Source organism: Dromaius novaehollandiae, chromosome 9, assembly GCF_036370855.1.
Source record: "Dromaius novaehollandiae isolate bDroNov1 chromosome 9, bDroNov1.hap1, whole genome shotgun sequence".
In the NCBI taxonomy this organism is placed as follows: Eukaryota; Metazoa; Chordata; class Aves; order Casuariiformes; family Dromaiidae; genus Dromaius; species Dromaius novaehollandiae.
In genome coordinates, this window is record NC_088106.1 from 28,235,544 (window position 1) to 28,255,613 (window position 20,070).

Genomic DNA, 20,070 nt, shown 5'->3' on the forward strand with positions numbered 1-20,070 from the left:
TACATAGCCAGAAACGCAGTTCCGGTATGCAACAGCCTATCTTGAACTAAATGATCTGATCTATACCAACTGCAAACAAACAGAAATAAATATTTGCAGTTTTGTAAAAACAAAACTTTGAAGGAGTCTCCCCTGAAGTTTCCTTTAATTCCAATTCCGACCAAATTTGTTCACAAAGAAGGAAAGCATGAGAGTCTTCCTTTTTGCTTGGGAAAAATGGGAGGTTAGATGTATTTTCATCAGAAGTTTAGCTAGGTAAGAAAGGCTGCTCTACAGAGAGACCTACCAGAGTACCGCTAAAATCAGTGTGAAGTTAGAGATGAACCTGCAGCATCTCTGACGCCCTGCTAGGAGGAAGCAGCCTTTTCCCTGGAAGTAAACCCAAGTTGAAATAAGCTGCTCAGACAGTGCAGAAAAGCCCCGCTTTCCTTGTTGCAAAGCCAGGAACAGTTGCGCATTCAAGAGCAAACACGACAGTACGTACAACAGTGCCCTATGGAAAGTCCAAACCCGGTAAAATGACCTTCTGCTACTTTAAAACTGGCAAGGAGGAACTGTCTGTTCATTCAACATGTCACTCTTGGGCGGTGGAAAAAAATAAAAGAATTTAAAACATTGTTAAAGTTAACTGATTATCATCAGGATCCCACTTCAAGGCACTCCTGTTCAGTGGTGCGCTTTTTCTTCTTTCTCTGTCTTTTCACTAAAAAGGGAAAATGCAAACTATCATTTTCAAGTCATCTTGGAAGACATGAAATAGAAAATAGTGGCATAAAATACAGAAGTGCGGACACTCCTTTGACAAGAGTTCATTTCTCAGGCTGCGCACTTCTTGAACCACTGGAGAGGCTGTCCGGTATAGAAATCACTAATTCCTTTTGAAGTCACCTACTGCATGGTCTTAAAAATCCCTGCTCTCAGTGTTGGACAATCCTAGGTTCAACAAGTAAAGTGACAGATGATAAGACAGAGGACAAATAAAGACATCAAAAATATTTTCAGAGTTAAATCCTCCAGAGAGGAGTCACAGAATTAAAATGAAGGGTGTATTGTACAACTACAGAGCTGCAATTACACGGCAACTTTGCACAAGACAGTTTTAATGAGAAAATTCCCCATTAGCCAGTTCTAAACCAACATTTGTATTGGGATTTAACAATATCATCAGAGGCAGAAAAGAAAAGAATGCAACCTCAAACCTCACTCCTGCTGCAAGGAGGACAAATTGGGACAACTCAGACTTCACCGTGAAGGGCAGATAAGATTTTAGTATACTTGTTAAACAGTTCTTGGGGGAAATTAAGAAAGCATACCAACTAGCTTCTGATTAACCTGCAGCAGCGATACAGTTAAATATTCTTAAAAAATGTTGATGAGGATAATTAGGAATCCAGAAACACAATACTAGAGACATTTCCTTCTCGGAGTAGTTCGGCAGTTCTCGCCTTAGGTCTCGCCCCGCTCCCGTTAGGGGCCGTCCGGGGTACCCGGCAGGCAGGGCACACCGCGGGTTCGGCGCTCTCCCTGCTCGCAGGGAGCGCAGGACCGGCCTCTCGGGCACCCGGCAAGTCGCAACACTGTTCCCGACTAAGGGGAGAACCGAGATCAACAGAAACACGCTCTCTCTCACAGGGAAAGAAAAACACTCATCCTATCACTTTTATCTCCTTGTATTTCAGCGGGTAATTTCAACTCCAGGCATCCACCTGCTGATTGCCAGCAAAGTCAGAGGAGAAAGACTATTACGCACTCCGTGCTGCCTGGATCAGGCTGATGGTCGGCCTACTGTCCCACACCAGAAAAGCCATTTTTGCCATTTCCAGAAGAAGCCACAGCAATCTTCCCCCTGAAAACCTGCTGTTTCCCAGGCAAGGAGTCCTGGGTGTTTGCTCCTGGCTGCAGCCGCAATGAGCCGATGCTCTGGAAAACGAGGCTCGCTTATCCCTTTTGGAAAACGTGGCCTGAAATGATCGCCGTCCAGCTATTTTTTATGTTCCGGCTACAGCTTTTGACTAACATCCTGGAACAGTATATTCCACAGGATGACGACGCACTAGGTGAAGCAGCATTTCCTTTTATTTGTTCTAAATTTACCGAGCAGTAATGTCATCCAGTGACCTCTTGTTCTCATGTAAAGGGAGAGCACAAAAACAACAGTCTGATTGCCTTTGAGCTAAAATGGGGGTTGCCTTGCTAGGAGTATTAAAAAAAACCCTTAAGGTTTATTTATAATGTCATACATTTTTGGCCTGTTTGGGGATTGGCAGAACTCTGAGTGTTCCTGCCCTGAAACAGCTCAGAAGTTTATCTAGATATGCACAATTATATAAATTAAAAGTGCTTGTTCTTCCTAAAAAGGGAATATTAAAAACTTGCATACTTCTTGGATCCCAAGTGCTACTGAGCGTTCTGGGTGTGGTTCTCCGGATTTGGCCCCTCGGTAGGAACTGGATGCCCAGATACCCCACTCCCAGCTGAGGTCAGAGCTCGGCACACGGCTGACGTTACTGAGACCTAACGCTGCCCAGCAGAAGAGCTCGACAGTCATGAAAAAAAAAAAAAGAGCTGCCCATTATGCAGTCAATCCTGAAGAGCCATTAGGATGGATGGAAACAGTAGGAAGGTTTAAAGACATTTCAAAAGTACACACAGCTTAATTTATGAAGTCCTCACTGCGTATGAAACCCTGGAAATATATTTTGTGGGAATCATGGTGACAAACAACTACCAACTAGGACATTCCTTTGCAGACACTTAAATGCCCTCTGTGCAGAGGAACCTCTCAAGTTTATCAAAGAAACTCTCAGCTTTCAAGCCAGCTCACTCCAAACCATCTACAAAAGCTGTGCAGATACTGATAATCCCCAGCCCTTCTCAGAAATTTAGCTTCATCTCCTTTGGCTCTTCTCTGCACAGTACATGCCCTCTTACCAGGCTGCTAATCCCTCTTCCAAATACTGGTATCACTTCTGGACACAAACACTGTTACTAACGGGTCAACATACTCCCCTGTCCAAAACTAACACCAAATTTACTGACATTTAGAATCAGGCCAGCTGGCGAACAATAGAGCCAACCAAGGAAAATTTCTAATTTCACATTCTAAAAATGGACTGGATGTCCCTGGATGTCCTTCCCCAACAAACAGCTGTGAATAATTGGATTAGAAAGGCAGCCCAAAAAAAGACTCCTTGTATTAGACCAACTTTTTAAAAGAAATCTGCTATACTTCACCCTGTGGTGTTTTTCTCTACTGAGCAACCTTCCTCCACCCAACAGCGGGAGAATAAGCCTTGCTCTCTGCTCTCACGGCTATCAGAGACGAAGCTATCGTCTCTGCTCATTTCCTCCTTTCAGATTTTTGGGCTGCCCAGAAACTTCTCAGCAAAAAAGTGGCAGTTTGGCCAAACATGCAGCGAGACTGTTTGTTATCAGAGTGGATCTGGTGAGCTCAGTGACCACAAGAGCCAGCAAAACAAGTTAAGATCACGCTGGCCCAATCACAGAGCTGGCTGAAGAAAGCCTGGGAGCGGAGGGGAGCACACAACTCTGCTAAATATAGTTCTTCTGATGTGACACATTTCTCAAAGTAGCCAAAAGCGGGTGTATGAGAACACCTGCTCATTCTGACAGCTTCCTTTTACTCACATCCTGTTCAAAGACAGTATAGTGTTCAAAGGTGTTAGCCCTAGAGCCCTCCAAGAGATCCTGGAGTATTTAAACCAGTTGATGATTTGGGTACGAGGAGAGCAGGAATTTCGGGGCTTCAAAAGACCAAGAAACTGCAACTAGAAAAAATAAAAGAGCCAACAGGATAAGAAGGTGTTACTGGTGCAGGCAAAAACTTCAGCTTGATCACACATGGCAGAGAAACATCCACTAGGGAAAACGTCCACTAACCGTAGCTAACTACTATATTGACTTTTGTATATTGGAGCAAGCTCTTGGTTTCCCGTGAGCCCAAAAACTCAGAAAGGAAAATTGGGTGAGAAAATAACGAGGACCCAGCCATTTATCTACTTTGGCTCCAGTTCCAGCAACAGTGGTAGTTAAGTGAACAACAGCAAAGGTAAAAATGCCTCACCTGTGTTCATCAGCAAGATCCACAAATCCACAAAGCCACCACATGTTTCAAACACACAATTGCTAAACTTGCAGAGGACAAAATGCTCCCAAACAGGAGCATGTGGACTAAGCAAGTGCTGTTCCCTCCGCAAATCTACCAGACCAAAAGAAAACAAAACAAAGCTTTGACAAAGGGAATAGAAAGCAAAATTAAAGTCCGAGTTTCAGACTCAAATCAGTCCTTTACGCTTAAAATTTTAAGCCTGCGTCATTGATGTCTGAAACATCTTCTGAAACAATCTGGAGCTGAGCATTAGGACGGCAAGGCCTAGGACAGCAAGCTGGCGCGATTTTAGCAGGACTCTAGTTTGGAAGAAAGAGAAAATATTAAGAAGCATCAATGTTCAGAGTCAGCGAGCAACTGAGGCTTGCTTTCCTCCATGCACAACAGCCCTCTTTTGATTTGCAGTTCAGCCTTCACCCAGTTTTGCCAGTAAATTCAGCCCTGATAACTCACAGCTGAAACCAATTAGAGCTCCCCAGAACTAGCAGTGTCATAGAATATTTGTAAATACCAACACACACCCAATTTGCACCAACTGTTTTTAGTCAAAACCTGGATGCTTCCCTGAAAGCAAAAGAAAAAGAAGGTCTTCATACAAGACTGGAGGAATGCACTAGTTTTATATACATTTTTATAGTTCAAGGTTTTTTTTTCCCCTGCTAAAATGACAATCTTCCACTTACGGAAACTCTCATCTCCATCAAATGAAACAAATGGTTAATGTTCTCATAGTTGTGCCAAACCCTGCTTTTTTTTTTTTTTTTTTTTTTTTTTTAATACCAACAACAAGATTTTCGCAAAAGCTCTAAGTGCCCAAACCTTTGGCTATACCACACCTGGTATTTAACCTGACTGTAAAATCCAGGACAGCTCAGTTCCACAGAAAAACAGGTATGCTGTTGTTTTGTCTTTTTTAGGACCATTTTTACATTATTACATTGATTTATCTGGTGATACATACCTCATTTCCTAGGTGTCTGCACCTCTAAAGCACACATCTTCTCTGAGCACTGTCATTGACACTTACTGCTGCTACACTGTGCCCACAGATAAAGTTCAACTCGTGCCGACCCTCCATCTGCGCTTTCTCCCAGTCTCTATCTTCCCTGATGCTGCAGTGGGAAAGCTGGCCAGACAGAGCGTTCCCTGGGAAAATGATCATCTCTCCTACCAGGGTCACATTCCTACACGCTTCTGGAAACTCTGCTCCTAAACAAGGCACATTCTTGTTCTTGGCAATCGGTAAGAAGAGCACAGACGAGGGGAGATTCTAGGACTTCTGCAACCAGTTAATAGCTGTCAAAACCTTGAATATGCAAGACGGTCTTTGTTACGGTTAGCAGGTATGAAATCAGACAATTCTGGTAATTCATGCATATTAATCACTCAAGATGTATGGCAAGGGGAGCACCAAACGGGAACAGATAGGGCTGCCATTCCAAGTGCCAAAGCATCTTAATATAGCTCCGTTAGCCGCTCTGCTTCCACTCCATGCAGCGGAAGCACACACGCATCCTTTCTCCACCTGTTTTCCAAAGGATGCTGTCCTGCCCGGAAAAGAGTTCCCAAACAGAACTACACTATTCAGAAAGCGCTGCACAACTGGGAAAGTAAAGGATATTTCTGAAAAACCTTCCCACTCATCCAAACAGAAGCAAAACCATGAAGAACAGAGGGGCAGGTCAATGTTCAGGTGACAGAGGTGCTTTCTCAGGGGTCTCACACACAGCAAGGCTAACAGCTAATAAATTACTGAATTGAGCCATAAAAGGTCTGGTCTATGACAGGAAAATGACCTGTTACTGACAGCTTATTGTTAGCAACAGCTCCTCACGGCCCCCTAACTTCAGCTGTGTTGAAGAGGCTGGTAGCTAGAACAAGAGGAAAGTAGTAGCTGTCAGCAGCCTGATGAACCCAATAGCTTTTCACACTGGGTCAGCAGGCAAAGACCAGTCCTGTTTCACATACGGCAACACTGAAACCATCCCAAGCATCACAGGGAAGGCAACTGGAGAGATCTCATTTCTGCGAACATTACTAGCAAGTCTTTCCCTGCCTGTCAAAAAGACTGGAGTAAGGATGTGCATAAAAAGAAGTCGTCTTCTTTACAGCAACTCCTGTGTAAAATTAAACCCAACATGTGCTCTCAAATGACCTCGTTTACCACAGAATTGTTCTGCCTTTGTGTCCTCACCTGGAAGCAGAAGAAAGATGCTGGAATTTGCAGACCTGTTACGGAAGGTAGATTAAACACTGAACAGCGTGCGAAGGTTACAAAGAACAAACATTAGCAGACAAGAGCCACTAGTGTTCAGGCACAAGGGCAATAACAGACAATAATTTCAGAGCAGTAAACCGTCCCCTAGGGAAACAAAAGCTCCTCACAAACAGTCACCTTCACTTTCCATCCCCCTACCTATCCCTGTCTCCATAGGAGAATTCACCTATTTCAGTCTGACCTTTTTTTTTTACAGGAGCTTCATCTTTTCGAAAAACTCCTAGCATATTTTGGGTCTTTCTGTAATGTACAGTAACAATCACCAGATCTCTCCACCCAGAGCAACTTCACCAGACTCTTCTTCTACTTTAACTCTTCTTCCATGTTTGTCCTCTCTTAGACTTTGCCTTCTCTTGTGTGAGCAGACTGATGACCAGATCCTGTAGGAGACTGGATTAAGAGTCCTAAAGTCCTAGACATGAAAGTATTTTAAATGACTATTTTCACTGACTAACAGTGACTCAGAGTGGTCTGTTTACCAAAGGGCCTTTCCTCAAGCAGAAAAAAACTGCACTGAAGCCTGGATTACAAACTACTAAAATAGCAAAGTATTTTGAAACTGCAGTGGTTCTGACAGGAAATGGGGACGAACGGCACTTAATGAAGGGGCGGGGGGGCAGCGAGATTCTGGACATGGCAATTCTAGACTCAACCCATCTTTTCAGTTGCTAATAAAGGAAATTCCGAGAGCTGCCAATATAAACAGACAGAATATGTACACTAGCAGAGACTGCACAATTTCTGAACGTGTACACACAGGGGTGTGGAAGAGACAACAACCCCCAGCAGAGAGAGAAGACACTTGAAAGGGGTGGAGAGAGGAGGGAAGAATCGTCCCTTTCACAAGACCATCTTTTCTGATCTTTCTCTTCTCACAGGCAGATAAAACCTTAACAAGGCAATCCAAGTCTGTCTGTGGAGAAAGGAACGGAGCGAGGAACCATCTCTTCCCAGGGAGATTGGTGACTCCCCTACATGTACAAGGAGGTATATCCTGAAAATAGGAAGTTTTTTCGCCCGATTCTCTGAGCCAACTTCTACCCTCTGGCCCTACCACGCCCAAGCAGAAGATTCCCTCCCTCACTAGGAAGCCCATTACTCCCCAAAGGAGACTTTCCAGGCACATCTTTTTAGAGGGGCTGAGGCCACATGGGGTGGTTTGGGGAATCTGTGCAAGTGTCAAGCCGCAGGGATTTCCCTGATCCCGTATCAGCCCAAGCTCGAAGTCCAAGCCTGACTTTCTGCAAACAGCTTGTAACAAAAGTTCTTATATTCTTTCTCCTGATAAAAATTAGTCACATGTTCTTTCCTGAAGCTTATATTTTAAACCAGCACAAGTAACCCCTGATCCTGGTTCCTCTTGCTTCAACAGTGCCTTACAGTCCACAGTTACTGAACTGAACACATGCAGCAGACTTTCTGTCTGAGATGTAGCTTGAACAGTCCTGTCTATTCACTCAGTCAATGCCAAACTTTTCAGAGAAGACTTCACTGTTTTCACTGCTAAAAAGGATATGTTTTCACATCAAAAGCACTAACACTAATGATCTAACTTGACACAAAACCACAGAAAAGGCAAAGGCACTTTCATTTCATTATGAAATAAATTTGCACACATCAACAACATACTCTCCCCACCAAGAACCACCTTCAGCACTTTTATCTTTTGTTAAACTTCAAGCACTTTGCTGTGCATTTTCAGGACAGGTAAATTACCCCCAAATTAAAACTCACGCTATTTCTCCCCCGCCCTTACAAGCCCTGGGACACCACGGAAAAAGCATACCATCTGAAGAAGATCACACAGGCACAAACAACTTCACAAGACAGAGGCTGGCATCTCTGCTCCTGAATGAAGTCAGTCCTAAATTACAAGGTGCTAATAAGGAGTTGGTAGTCACACCTCAGGCTTCCACACGCAGCTGGGGAACGACGCGCATGCCACCTCTCAGAGGTGGCAACACGCTCTCATCCAGGAGCCCCAGCAATTCCATATTCCTCAATCTACCAGTGCTATCATTGCCTCAAGTCATGCAAGTACTCTGAAGGAAAGGGATATTACCCTAATCTGAACCTTCCTCTCTCCTGTGACATTGGTTACAGTGAATCATCAGTTAGTAAATAATATTTCTTAACTGATGGGCGCAGCACTTCCGACAGCACTTGCAGGCATATTTCCCTTTACACCAGTTCTGGAGAATTTCTCTACGTACAGCCACGGAGAGCAGCAGAGATCATCGCCTGAATAATGAGAGCCTGCAGCACGCTTACTCCAAAGGATCTGTATCCTGATGATCTGTTACGCTGGAACAGGTGCTGTTTTTCTCAATGCCCAGTCCAGAAAACTAAGATTTCTGCTCTTACCATTTGCGTTCAATCTTCCTCTAAACTAGTGTCCAGAGCAGCCTACTCCCTCAGAAGAAAACTAAACAGACTGACATGCAATTAATAGCATTAGTCCCCTCTGTGGTCAGTCTTTCGGAGCTACGTTCCACTTGCCACAAGCTGATTAGCTGTCTGCTCGAGGAGGAGCTGGGACAGATTTCCTTCTGCCGGCAGCAAAGTCGAGAGGCAGGCGCTGACTGTACTAGTATGCTGTTTCCTGTCTGCGGCACAGCCGAGAGGTACTTCCCAATAGAAAAGGGTTTACAGGAGCACAGGAGTTAAAGCTCCACCTCCTCCACTGAACTGACTTTAACTACGGAGGAGGGGTCAACAGCATGGCTCCTGGCAGCCTAATAACGCGCTGTGACGGAGCTTCACTTTCACAAAAGTGCTGGAAAGAAGTCAAACTACTCACAGCTCCGCACAGAGGAACTTTCTTCTACGGAATCTCAAAGCTCTGAATAAGATGGGAGGGGAAGTGAGTGCTGAAATCCATGTAAAATGTTACGTGAATGGGAGTGAAAGTCCACACTGCCGTTCATGAGAAATAACTGGAACGCATTTCCAAAAACATTTCGTGAAAATTATATGGAAACACAGAATTTGCACCCGGAAAGAGCTGATGTCCTTCCAAGGCCCTCTCCTGTTTATGGCAGGTACTTTGTTATTATTAAAGAAAACACAGATTTTTTTCCCCTTCAGCTGTATACAAATCCTGCACAGGTCAGGATAGGGTCAATGAACCAGTAAGGACTCCATCAGCTGTGCCTACTGAATTGAAGGCAGCAGGCTTAAATCAGATGGCAAGTTTTAGGAAAGAGCAGATGTTCAGCCAACATACCAGCCTGAGGAGCAAGAATCTGTTTGCCAGACAAAGATTTACAAAAGCAGGCCTAAGGAGCTGATCCCAAGTCTTTTCAAGGACTCTTGAGGGATCAGCTGTGGTGGCCAAGCACCTGCATGAGCAACAGACCAACAGAGCAATCGGTGCCCTCCTGAACCAGCGCAGCACAGGTTCCGTTAGGGAGAGTGGGCATGCTGGCTTGTTCAGGTCTACGACACATAAAACAGTCATTTGGGGAAAAGTACGCCCCAAAAGCCAGGCCTGCTGTCATGATCTAGGCCCTGTGGGATCTCTGTGGCAGCTGGAGTGGCACAACAATTCCTGATGCAAAGAGCGGAAGTCATCCTCCTGGGGGATTTGTCCTAATGCTCCTGGAGCTGCTGCAAGCTAGTATGTCAGGCAGGCACATCCAGAAAACTTCAAGCTACTGAGAAATTACACTGTCCAAGAACTCCTGTTCAAGAACAAAGCTGAAGTCTGACTGGGAAGACCCAATGTGCCCAGTGCGAGCCCAGAGCTTCAGCTTTTTAAAAACTGTGGGGTTTTTGGAGGGTGTGGCTGGGAAAGATCTGCTCAGAGTTAATGTCAGGCTTTGAGCCCTCACCCATGCTCACAGGGAGTGTAAGTGTATGCAAACAGTGATGGCAAAAACCCAGGCAAAAAGTTCACCATCATCTTTTAAGAAAAATGCATCCGGGGTGCTAGGACAACATGTAGTTGAACTCTCATCTGGCATTACGTACTGAACTCTAGGCTCCCAAAGGAGACCATCTCTTCACAGTGCACCCACAGCATGAAGACCTATGCAAGTGAGCCGGTGGTGAGGCGGTGAGCACCTCAGTGGTGAAGAATAGGCAAGAACAAGGGGAACTTTCTCCATACCCTGGTTTATGTGATAAACATGGACCAAGTTTGCCAGCACTTTGTGGAGACACCAGAGAAGCTGGAGATCTCCTCCTCAGACCAATGTCCTGATCTAGATTGCTGAAGTGAAGACAGACCAGAAAACAGATAACTAATATGGCCCAAAAGTCTATGAAAGACTTACTACTAGAGGGAAGCTCAGGAAATCCTAAGTTTTCTACAGGTTCCCAAACTGGGCACAGAACTGACCAGTGTGCTTTTGGGATACATACAACCATTCTGCTTTTCCCAGTCTTAATACATGGAAAAATAACCTTGAATTCATATTATGACCAACTACCTATAGTGAAGAGACCTCTAGCTAGCAACATCTTTGCAATGAAGTCCAAGCCAAGCAAACTGTTCATCTACAGAACTGTCACACAGGGCAAGCGTGGACCCAGCTCCCAGTGCTGCACTTGGCTCATGCCAGGCCATCAGAGAACATTTGATACAGAGGAGATTGGCTAAGATCATGGGCCAAATATTTGCTTCAGTACCTAGAGAAGTGCTTCAGCTGGCTGCTCCAAAAATAGCTGTAAAATACTAAACAAGAAAAGTTCAGGCAGTGGTGATTTAACTTTGCAACAGAGAGATATGCCAAGGATCCTTTCTCAACCAATCCAATACCACAGCACATGAGAGAGCTATGTAATCCACTTGGGTCTTAAACCATCCAACCTTCCCCCTACATTCTCAAAAGAAATGAAATCCATACAAACAAGGCAGAAGTTTTACATCAGCATGTCCAACCAAACTAGGACCACAAATGACAGAAGCTGCCTTGTCTCCACAAAAGGGTAAGGGAACCGAGAGCTCCCAGCCACGCTGGATCTGGCACTTACTGAAGGTCTCTGCAGCAAGCGAGGAAGTGTTAGAATGCTGGTAACCAAAACAGAGTTCCATTCTCTTCTCACTTAGGACGAAAACGTGGTGCCCAAGGTCTGGATAAACTACTAGGCGAGTCTGGCAGTGCAAAATAATTCACTACACTGATTCTCAAATTGCAGAAGTGGCAACCATCCTTTAGTGTTTGGAGAATATCATAACAATTCTAGCAGTGCCGCCCAAAGAAGAGAAAACTACCTCTGGTACATGATAGGTACTGGCTACAATGCACTATTCCTTAGAAAATTCACTAGGAAGACTGTTCTGGTGCCACCACAAAGATTGGGATGTCTAAGGTGGTTATCATCTGCTTTATAGCACAGCAGATCCCGTCAAAGGCCCTGTGAAAGGCAGCAGCCCGAGGAAAATCCACTGGTGAGAGACCTGTAAAACAGATACTAAGGGACTGTACATGGAAAGAACCAATCACTTACAGCCCAGACTTCCAAAGAAGATTAACCTTGTAGACAGATGTCTTTGAAGGACGGAGATGGCAGAAAAGTAATAGAAGCAGCAAATATTACAACTCAAGTTCTCCTGAGAGAAAAGAGGCCTATCACTCGGCTGCTATATGATTTGTTCCTAGAGGCTTCCTGTTAATGCTAAAAAAGTTTGTAGCCGCACTGCCTGACCTAAAAGGAACGACAGCTAAATATAAAGCTTTTCCTTACACCTCGCATGGGACGCAGCTGCACAACATCATAAGCTCAGAGATGCCCCAGTCACATTTTCCCAACCCATCCTATGGTCATGAATCCCTTAACTTTGAGTAGCAGTCCTAAAAATTGTCCTGACTAGCTCTAGTGCAAACAGGATACATTCACTGAAGAAGTCTATGCAAGACCGACTAAGTAAACAATAGCAGAACCCATATTACATACTCTTCTTTTGAGAGGAAGAGGTCTGTGTCTTAATACACTCACTTTTCTCCCTCTCCTACCTGCTGACAGCAAACAATTAGCTGTCAGATTTCTTCCTACGTAAAAGGCTTACTGGCATCTATGTTTTTGAACCTTATTCCTCTCTATATGCAACATGACATGTGTTGGCTCTGTGCCACTGCTGCATACTGAAAGCCTGCCTCTGTTGTAATCCTAAACTTCATTCCTACCTCTTCTAATCCTCGCCTATTCACACGAGCATTCCACGTTCTGTTCTCCAGACATACCATCCTATGATTACGAGCACATTAAAACGCATCTTCTATTTCTCTGCTCGTATGCTGTGATTAAAGAATGGTGCTCCCTCTCCTCTCTCCTTAAATCAAATTAAGTTCTGTTTTTCTCTCAGAAATGTCTCCATCCCAAATGAGAAGCAAGATCAGTTATGCTAGCAGTTGTAGTTGTCAGGTTCTTCTCCCAACTCCAGAGCTCTCTCATGATAGAGTTTCTTGTCACAACTATTCTTACCACTCTTGCTACCTTCTTTTACTCTTTTTCGGTTTTCTTCTCTCACAGCGCAGTCTCCCCTCTCTCCTCACTGCCCTTTCCCTAGCTTCTCCTGTCTGGTCAGCCCTAATTACCTTTTTGCTTTGGATCCACATTGTTTTCAAGTGTTTTTTTTTCTAATGTTTTTGTTCACCACCTCCTTTGTTAGCAGCTAAGGAGTGCTGTTCATGCAGTTCTCACAGAACTGAGAAGTAGAATCAAGAACTGACCAAGGAAACTCCCGGGGACTGAAAAGGAATTAGTCATAGCGATGAGATTTCAACAATCAAAAGCGTACCTTAGAGCGTCTGCCTAATGCAGATTATTTTAGTGTAAAGGATAGGTGACTTGGACAACAGACATAAGAGGGCAACAACACTAAGTGTGAGTTTGTCCCACCTCTTGAACCAAGTCTTACCACCTCTGTCCTTAAGCAGTATAGATGCAGTGGAGCACTTTCCTCTGAAAGAAACAAATCTTTCCTAAATCAAAAACTACCAATCTCCAATTAAGAAAACACAGAAAGAGAAAGAAAAACAAAACATCTGGAACCCAAGAATAACTGTGTCTGTTACAAACAACAAATATTTGATGTTTCAGATTTCAGATGAAAACTCAATAGTGAATCCCACTGATATGAAACAGGAAAAAAACCTGCATCGAAGAACTCAGATTTTTAGAGAGGAACTGAGCGGGGAAGATAAGGGGGAAAACAGAGTGCTCACAAGAGAAAATTGCAAGACTGCAAGGAATCCAAAGCACTGACGGCAGTGATGTGGCAGACCAAACAGCAGCAAAACTAGCCGACCTTCTGATTTGCAAAGTATTTTTATAGCTCATGGTAAACCACAGTCAAACCCCTCTATGAGCCATGACAGGCAGAGCAGACAAATTAGGAGAGCACAGGCATTTTTCCTGAAGTTTACCTGAGAACTCATGATACAGTGATGAGCCAGAGACAGTGCTAACTGCGTATTTGCCTCTTGAGCGTCAAAGTAATCCTATACCCTTTACCCCTAGGGAAGGCGGGGGAGTGGCAGAACCTGATACCATAGTCACGGAAGTAACCCGCTGGGCTCAGACGGGGCAATCTGAGGAGCAAACAGATTATTTATTTCCTCCTGTCCCTACAATGCATCTAGTGTCTCTGACAAAGATTAGATGTTTCCCAACTACAACAATAAGCAAAACAGTAACACTTACTTCCACAATACTTGTCAATCATAGCTCAGACCTGCTTACCCGTAAAATCAGTCTTATTTTACGTATGGAAAAACTGAAGCAAGATCAAAGATAAAAATGCATTAATGACAGGATAACAACTTCATATTCTTGAAAATGTATCCCTTGCAGAAATCACTGCACAATCCTCGTCTCTGTGCGCATACACTGGTATCTGACATCAATATTTACTGTTGGAACCAGCTGGGCCTCTTACTTGTCCAAGTATTGATCCAGAGAGTATTTTCAAACTTTGAGAAAATGTTGGGGCTTAATCTGGACATAGGGTTTGTGCCATGGCTGCTTTGTCCAGATACTGCTAAGCAAAAGCTACAGCTACACAAGGGAAATATCCTTTGCTGGATTTGTCTGTTTAAAGCAATGGGTCACTGCTATTATAGAGGAAGCTGCACTGCTTAGTCTTAGTAGTCACCAACTGACTCCTGCAAGATCAGCTTCCCCTTTCTCCCTGGGTTGCTTCTTCCTTCACCTTGCCTTAGACCAACACTGTCTCCCTTCTCACACTCCTCTCCCCTTCCTCTTGGCTCTGGGAGGCTGCAGAGAGGCTACTGCGGTTAGCTAAGTTCCAAGCTCACACTGATGCTTGACATTGCCCAGCATGGCCACTGTCACAGGTTTTGTGCATCCATGGCAGCAGCACCGGTAGTGTGCTGGGGCCAAGAACAGCCAGGACAGCCAAGTCCTTTCCTGCACACGAGGCTTCTCCCCAAAACGGAGCTTAGGGAACACCTGCACCCCAGGAACATGAGCAGCTTTTCTCCCAGTTACTAAGACTGGAGAAAATGAAGAAGTGACACCACCACCTCTCCAGACTGTAAATGCTAGAACACGTTTTCCGTATCTAACAAATACCATAAACCAATTTGACAGTTACCTCTGTGCAACTCCTTTCAGTTACTGCTTTTGCTTTACCACTATATATAGACTAGTGTGCATATACAAACACACACACATCCACATATAAATAAAATCAGAGAAAGAAGTTTACATATTTTAAGGCCTGAAGGGAACATTAAATTCCTTTAGCCAGACCTCCAGCATAATCACAAATATCACCCCTAATTCCCTCAGCAGAACAAATTTTTCTGTACCACTATGTAAATGGATTCTGTCAAACCCAGTAGCTTGAAGGTAAGAACATCCCTGAAGGCAAAGCTTTAGCACCATATATAGCAACCCAATGCATTTTCCATGTGCATGGAGATCAGTTATGATTGCTGTAGGGAAACATATGTTTAAGATTTTGCTGACTTGTGGAAGTTCAGTCATAATGCCGCACTCCTCATACTTCTAGTTTAAAACTGGAAGCTTCACCTCTGCTGGTCCTTCCAAAGACCCTAGACAAGCCCACAGCAGGACAAAATGGGAGAATTCTTTGATTTGCTTCCTTCCTGCCAGAAATCAAAGCATGCATGATCTGCTACTAGTTACTGTCGCCGTCTTTGCACATTCAATCAGAACTGTAAATGTCTCTTAAAATAAACACATTGAAATGAATTTTCTCAAGTGAAAGAGGCAATAAAGATTGCTTAGATGTTTTTAAATTGTACTAAGGAGAAGGGAATTATGAGAAAGATTAAAGAAGGATGGGAAACAATGCAATAAATCCTACCGTGAAGCTGTTGTTGACATTCTTAGTGCTGGATTCTGCCACGCTGGCATCTGTCAGATCCACCTCATCAAAAATAATGGACTGGAAAGAAAAAATTCAAAACTCTAATGAACTAGTGAAACCAGTGTATAAGCAGCAGACCTAAAGGGACATGTCGGTATGTCTGCGTAGCATGCTCCAGTAGAGCCTTTTGTGACCTGAAGAAAAGGCTCAGCACTAACAACATGGACTCTAGTAGTCAAGGAGCCTAGTTCCATGCACTGGTACTCATATTTGCCTCTGTCTTCTGCTAGGGAACACTATGATTTTACATTTACTATGGGACTATTTTTAAAAATAATTTTGTGGGCTTGGTTCTTGTGAAAGGAGCCAGACTGATATCTAGCAGACTGTCTATCAAGGCCCTAGCCCAGATGTAGGGTAGCTCTGACTTATAAATTCTTGCCTTCTTTGCCCCCACCATGTCCTCTTTCTGTTCATATTTTCTCCTTCTATTTCAGTTTCTACTGATTCAGAGCCCATTCCCTAAGAAAACAAATTGGGGAGGGGAAAAAAAGGATAGAACAATTAGTATCACAGGTCTACACAATGTTTTACTCAAAGAACAAGGATTTCACAGTGTGAGGCAAAACAGGGAACCTCTAGTAGTGACAAAACCTGAAGACAAAAGCTTCCAGAGCATTTTTTTTTCTGGACTGAGCTCTGCCTTCTCACAGAGGCCGACCTGCCTCTAACCACCCAAGGTTGACTGTCTTCCCCTGGGCTCATACACGTTGTCATGACCTCACCTTTGCAGTTTTTGCATAGTAGAGCGTTCGTCCACGCAGCTTAAAATAGCGTCTCTTCCAGCGCTGGAAGGAGCTGGTCTGTTTCATCAGCATCCCCTCTTTTATGATAGTCTACAAAACAAGGAGGGGAGAAGGGTGAAACGTGAATTTTGTTTTCAGGCATCTCTTATTCTCTCCCACTCTACACCCGTATCAAAAAAGACTGGAGTTTGAGAACAATAATCTGAGTGCCCTCTGCTGGAAATGCCTAACAAATTCATTCAAATGAGCAGGCAAACTTATCAAGATTAAACTACCGCAACACACAACCCACACTGGGGTGGGGTTTTATTCTCATCTCCACTGCTATCGTGATATGAAAAGAAGATAAATAACTTGTGACTGTTTGAATGAACTTCTCAAGGTTCAACAATGATGCGGGAAGCGTAACAGTTAAACTCACCGAGGTCAGATTTCAGTCGCAGGTAATCCTGCCTTTCATTTAATTAGCATCTGATGACAAGCACATACACACCACCATATACCAGCCCTGTCTCCAGTTCTGCTTTGTGAAATTAGCAGTATCTACCTGGCACAAAACTGGTGAGCAGCAGGCACACGGGGTGAAGAGCGAAACTAGAGGGAAGAAGGAGCTATATGCAACTTCAGCATTTGGTATTCTTCAGCTAGTCTTGGCCCTGCCTCAGTACTCTCTGGCTGGCTGCCATTTCCCAGGGCTGGAGTGCCAAAACTGTCTACGCACACTGCCTTTTTCTTTTTTCTTTTCTTTTTTTTAAGTGCTTTAGAACTAGATTGACACACTAGCATATGCAGTCCCATATGCTCACTCACATACTATGCATACGTAGGGGTATATATTTAATCCACACACACTCCATCCTATTTCGTCAAATACATGTTATTAATACCTTTGCTGAGGACAGATACTGAACACCAACAGCTACAGCAGAATAATCTCAAAAAACTGCAGCTCAGAAGGACAAAGGGCAGAGAATCCAGAGCTGAGGGTTGAGCCCCAAATTACCGATTGAACGTATTGCTAAGAACAGCAAGCGGCGTTACATGATGCCCCAGTATTTCAAGAAAACCACTTTTCTCCCAAGAAACACAGTCCCCAGAAACCTGTTTCTCACTGAGGGAGCCCCATGCCATAAACACACAGTTAAAACACAGGGAACAAACGGTCCGACAATCTTGTAAGACAGGTTATTCGGTATCTTGATGCCAGGAAAATGACACAGCTTTAATGTACCAGAGGTCTCAGTGTAGCTGAGGTTCATAACAAGAGTCAGCTCAACTGATGAGTATCAGTTAATTCACAAACACAGCATTACACATACGCTGCCAGGCTACTGAAGAGCACAAAATAAATGCTCTTACTGATCCAAAGGGTTTAGGTTGTTTTAGAAATCCTTTCCAGGGCACTAAACTTGCTTTTAAAATGCTATATATATTTCTAATGCGGGTCTTTCCTTTTTGAAACAGCTGCAGATTTTAATACTCTCCACACGCGCTGCTCCTTGCCAAGCTCAAAGATTCCTCAAAAAGCACTTGGAAAGAAAGTGCTGACTATAAGAAGAAACATCCGTCTGACAGTACATGTCTCTCGCTCGCTCGACTGAGCCATCTTCAAACTGGCCTGACAGATAACAGGGCCTGGACCAGCACAGTGATGCCAGCACTCACAGACCAGGTGGAAAAAGGGGGGGGGGGGGGGGAGGTCACGCATAAGTCGAGCCCCGAAAGAAAGATGCAAGATTAACGGCCTTCGGAGCCATGACACAGCTTCCTCGGCTGGGTTGGAAGAGAGGAGAGAGCAGGAGCTCCCTTATCTCCTCCAAAATAAACCTAGTTTACCTCGGAGCCTGGGACACCTGGCCCTCTCCAAGGCTAGCGAACCCCAAATCTCGCTCTTTCACAGCGCTCGTCCTGTCTCACAAAGCCACCCATCAGTTCGCAGGCAAACACCGACTTGGTGTGTCTGGTTCAACCAGGAATTGCAAAATTTTACAGTGTTTTCAAAAGAATGAAAAGAGACTAAGAAAATGTATGATTGAAAAGTCAGCTCATAACAAAAATGACCAGCTCCCACATTAGCTCCCCACACCTCTGAAGTGGTAACGGAAAGGCATTTTGGAATCCATTTTCCACAAGACACAGCAAGGACACGGCTTTAAGAATACACTCTTAGAAGCCACATACAGCATCTGGGAGTGGCTTTGGCATCCAGAAGTTAAACACGCTGTAGAGATGCTCAGAAACAAGATTGCAAGGTAACTTAGAGCTGGCGCTCTATGCCGCCATGCAAGGATCTGAAACTCCGCTATGATCTTAACCTGAGGCTTCCCGGTAAGAGAAGACGGAGCACCCGGACTGACTCAATGGCATCCCCCGCCGAACCAAACCCCAAGGCTAGGCCACGGTTAAAGGCACTCATCTGGGACTGGGAAACGTGCATTCAGTCTCCCACAGACTTCTTACGAGCTCCCCAAAAGTCATTTTCACCCTCTGTGTCTCCATTTCCCAACCGCTGAATGGAACAAACCGTACTGCCAGCTCTGTGCAGTCCTGTGGGCATATATATAGCCTATCTGATGAGCTCCTTTAAGCTCCAGCACCTGGGTATCTAAGCTACAGGTAAAGCAGCAAGCATATGCATTGCTCTGCTAAAGAAATGACGCATTTCTGCAGTTCACTTGAGCCTGAAGGGAAGGAAGTGGGAAAGTGGCAAGAGATTTTCCAGATGAAGACAGAAACATGGAGGGATCTCTTTGCATTCCTTGGACTGACACACATATAATTAGAAAATGAGACCGAGAAACTAGCAATTGAATTCTGCAAAGCCCTGAACTGTGCCCTGAACAGAGGAATTAAAAATCCTAGGGAAGGCTCCCGGGATGCAAAGCCCAGAGATATCAAGTCAGCCAGAAGCCTGATCAAAAAATAGCAACTTGCACAAAAGCACTTCAGGAGGATGTTTCGGAGCTCTGTTGCTATGCTTTTTCAAAGAAATACTTCAGCTGGGGTCAGCCAGAGCCCCGCACTCCCCACGCTCCGGCAGCGGCGCTCTGGCTGCTCAGGCTCTTGCCCAGCCCACCAGCACAGCAGCTCGCAGCAAAACACTGCCTCCGCTTTCCCTCCGTTCCCACAGCTCCCGCCTGCCACGCTCGGTCCTGCTGCCCAGGCTCTGCTGCCGGCGCGCACGGCGGGCTGCTCCCTTCGCCTCGGCAGGGTCACTCACCTTTGCACAAGACATGCATGCCTCCATTCCTCTTTTAAACAGCACCCTTTTTTTTCCCTTTTCCTCCTCTCTCTTTTTTTTAAGCCAAAAGGCAACAATCCCAGAGGTCACCTTGCCCCTCCCTAAGTAGCAGTTTATGTCACTTGCCAGTCTCTATCTATAGAAAACCTCATAGCTACATAACTCAGACATGAAAGGCCAGTAAGAAGCGAGCTCTCGCGCTCTCGTATGCAGGCACTGCTCAGAGAAAACAAGCCTCTGGTTCAGAGCTGCCCATCTCCGCACGAGAGCTGCCGTGCTATTTATAGACACACAGCTCAGTAAAGAGTTTGG

At 44.6% G+C, this 20,070-nt stretch overlaps 1 protein-coding gene across 11 annotated transcripts in view; it reads right to left on the reverse strand.

The window, feature by feature from the left end:
* The window catches only part of DGKD (diacylglycerol kinase delta), a 65,732-nt gene that overhangs the window by 32,236 nt on the left and 13,426 nt on the right, over positions 1 to 20,070 (reverse strand). For 4 of the 11 annotated variants that reach the window (XR_010390532.1, XM_064516988.1, XM_064516987.1 and 1 more), the window contains exons 2-3: positions 16,497 to 16,607; positions 15,709 to 15,789 (exon numbers count right to left, since the gene is read on the reverse strand). Coding sequence is in view for 5 of the 11 variants with exons in the window: in XM_064516988.1 (XP_064373058.1) it covers positions 15,709 to 15,789; positions 16,497 to 16,607 (192 nt within the window). In the remaining 6 variants the exon portion in view is untranslated. The other 7 variants (XM_026109629.2, XM_064516992.1, XM_064516991.1 and 4 more) reach the window with 7 other exon arrangements.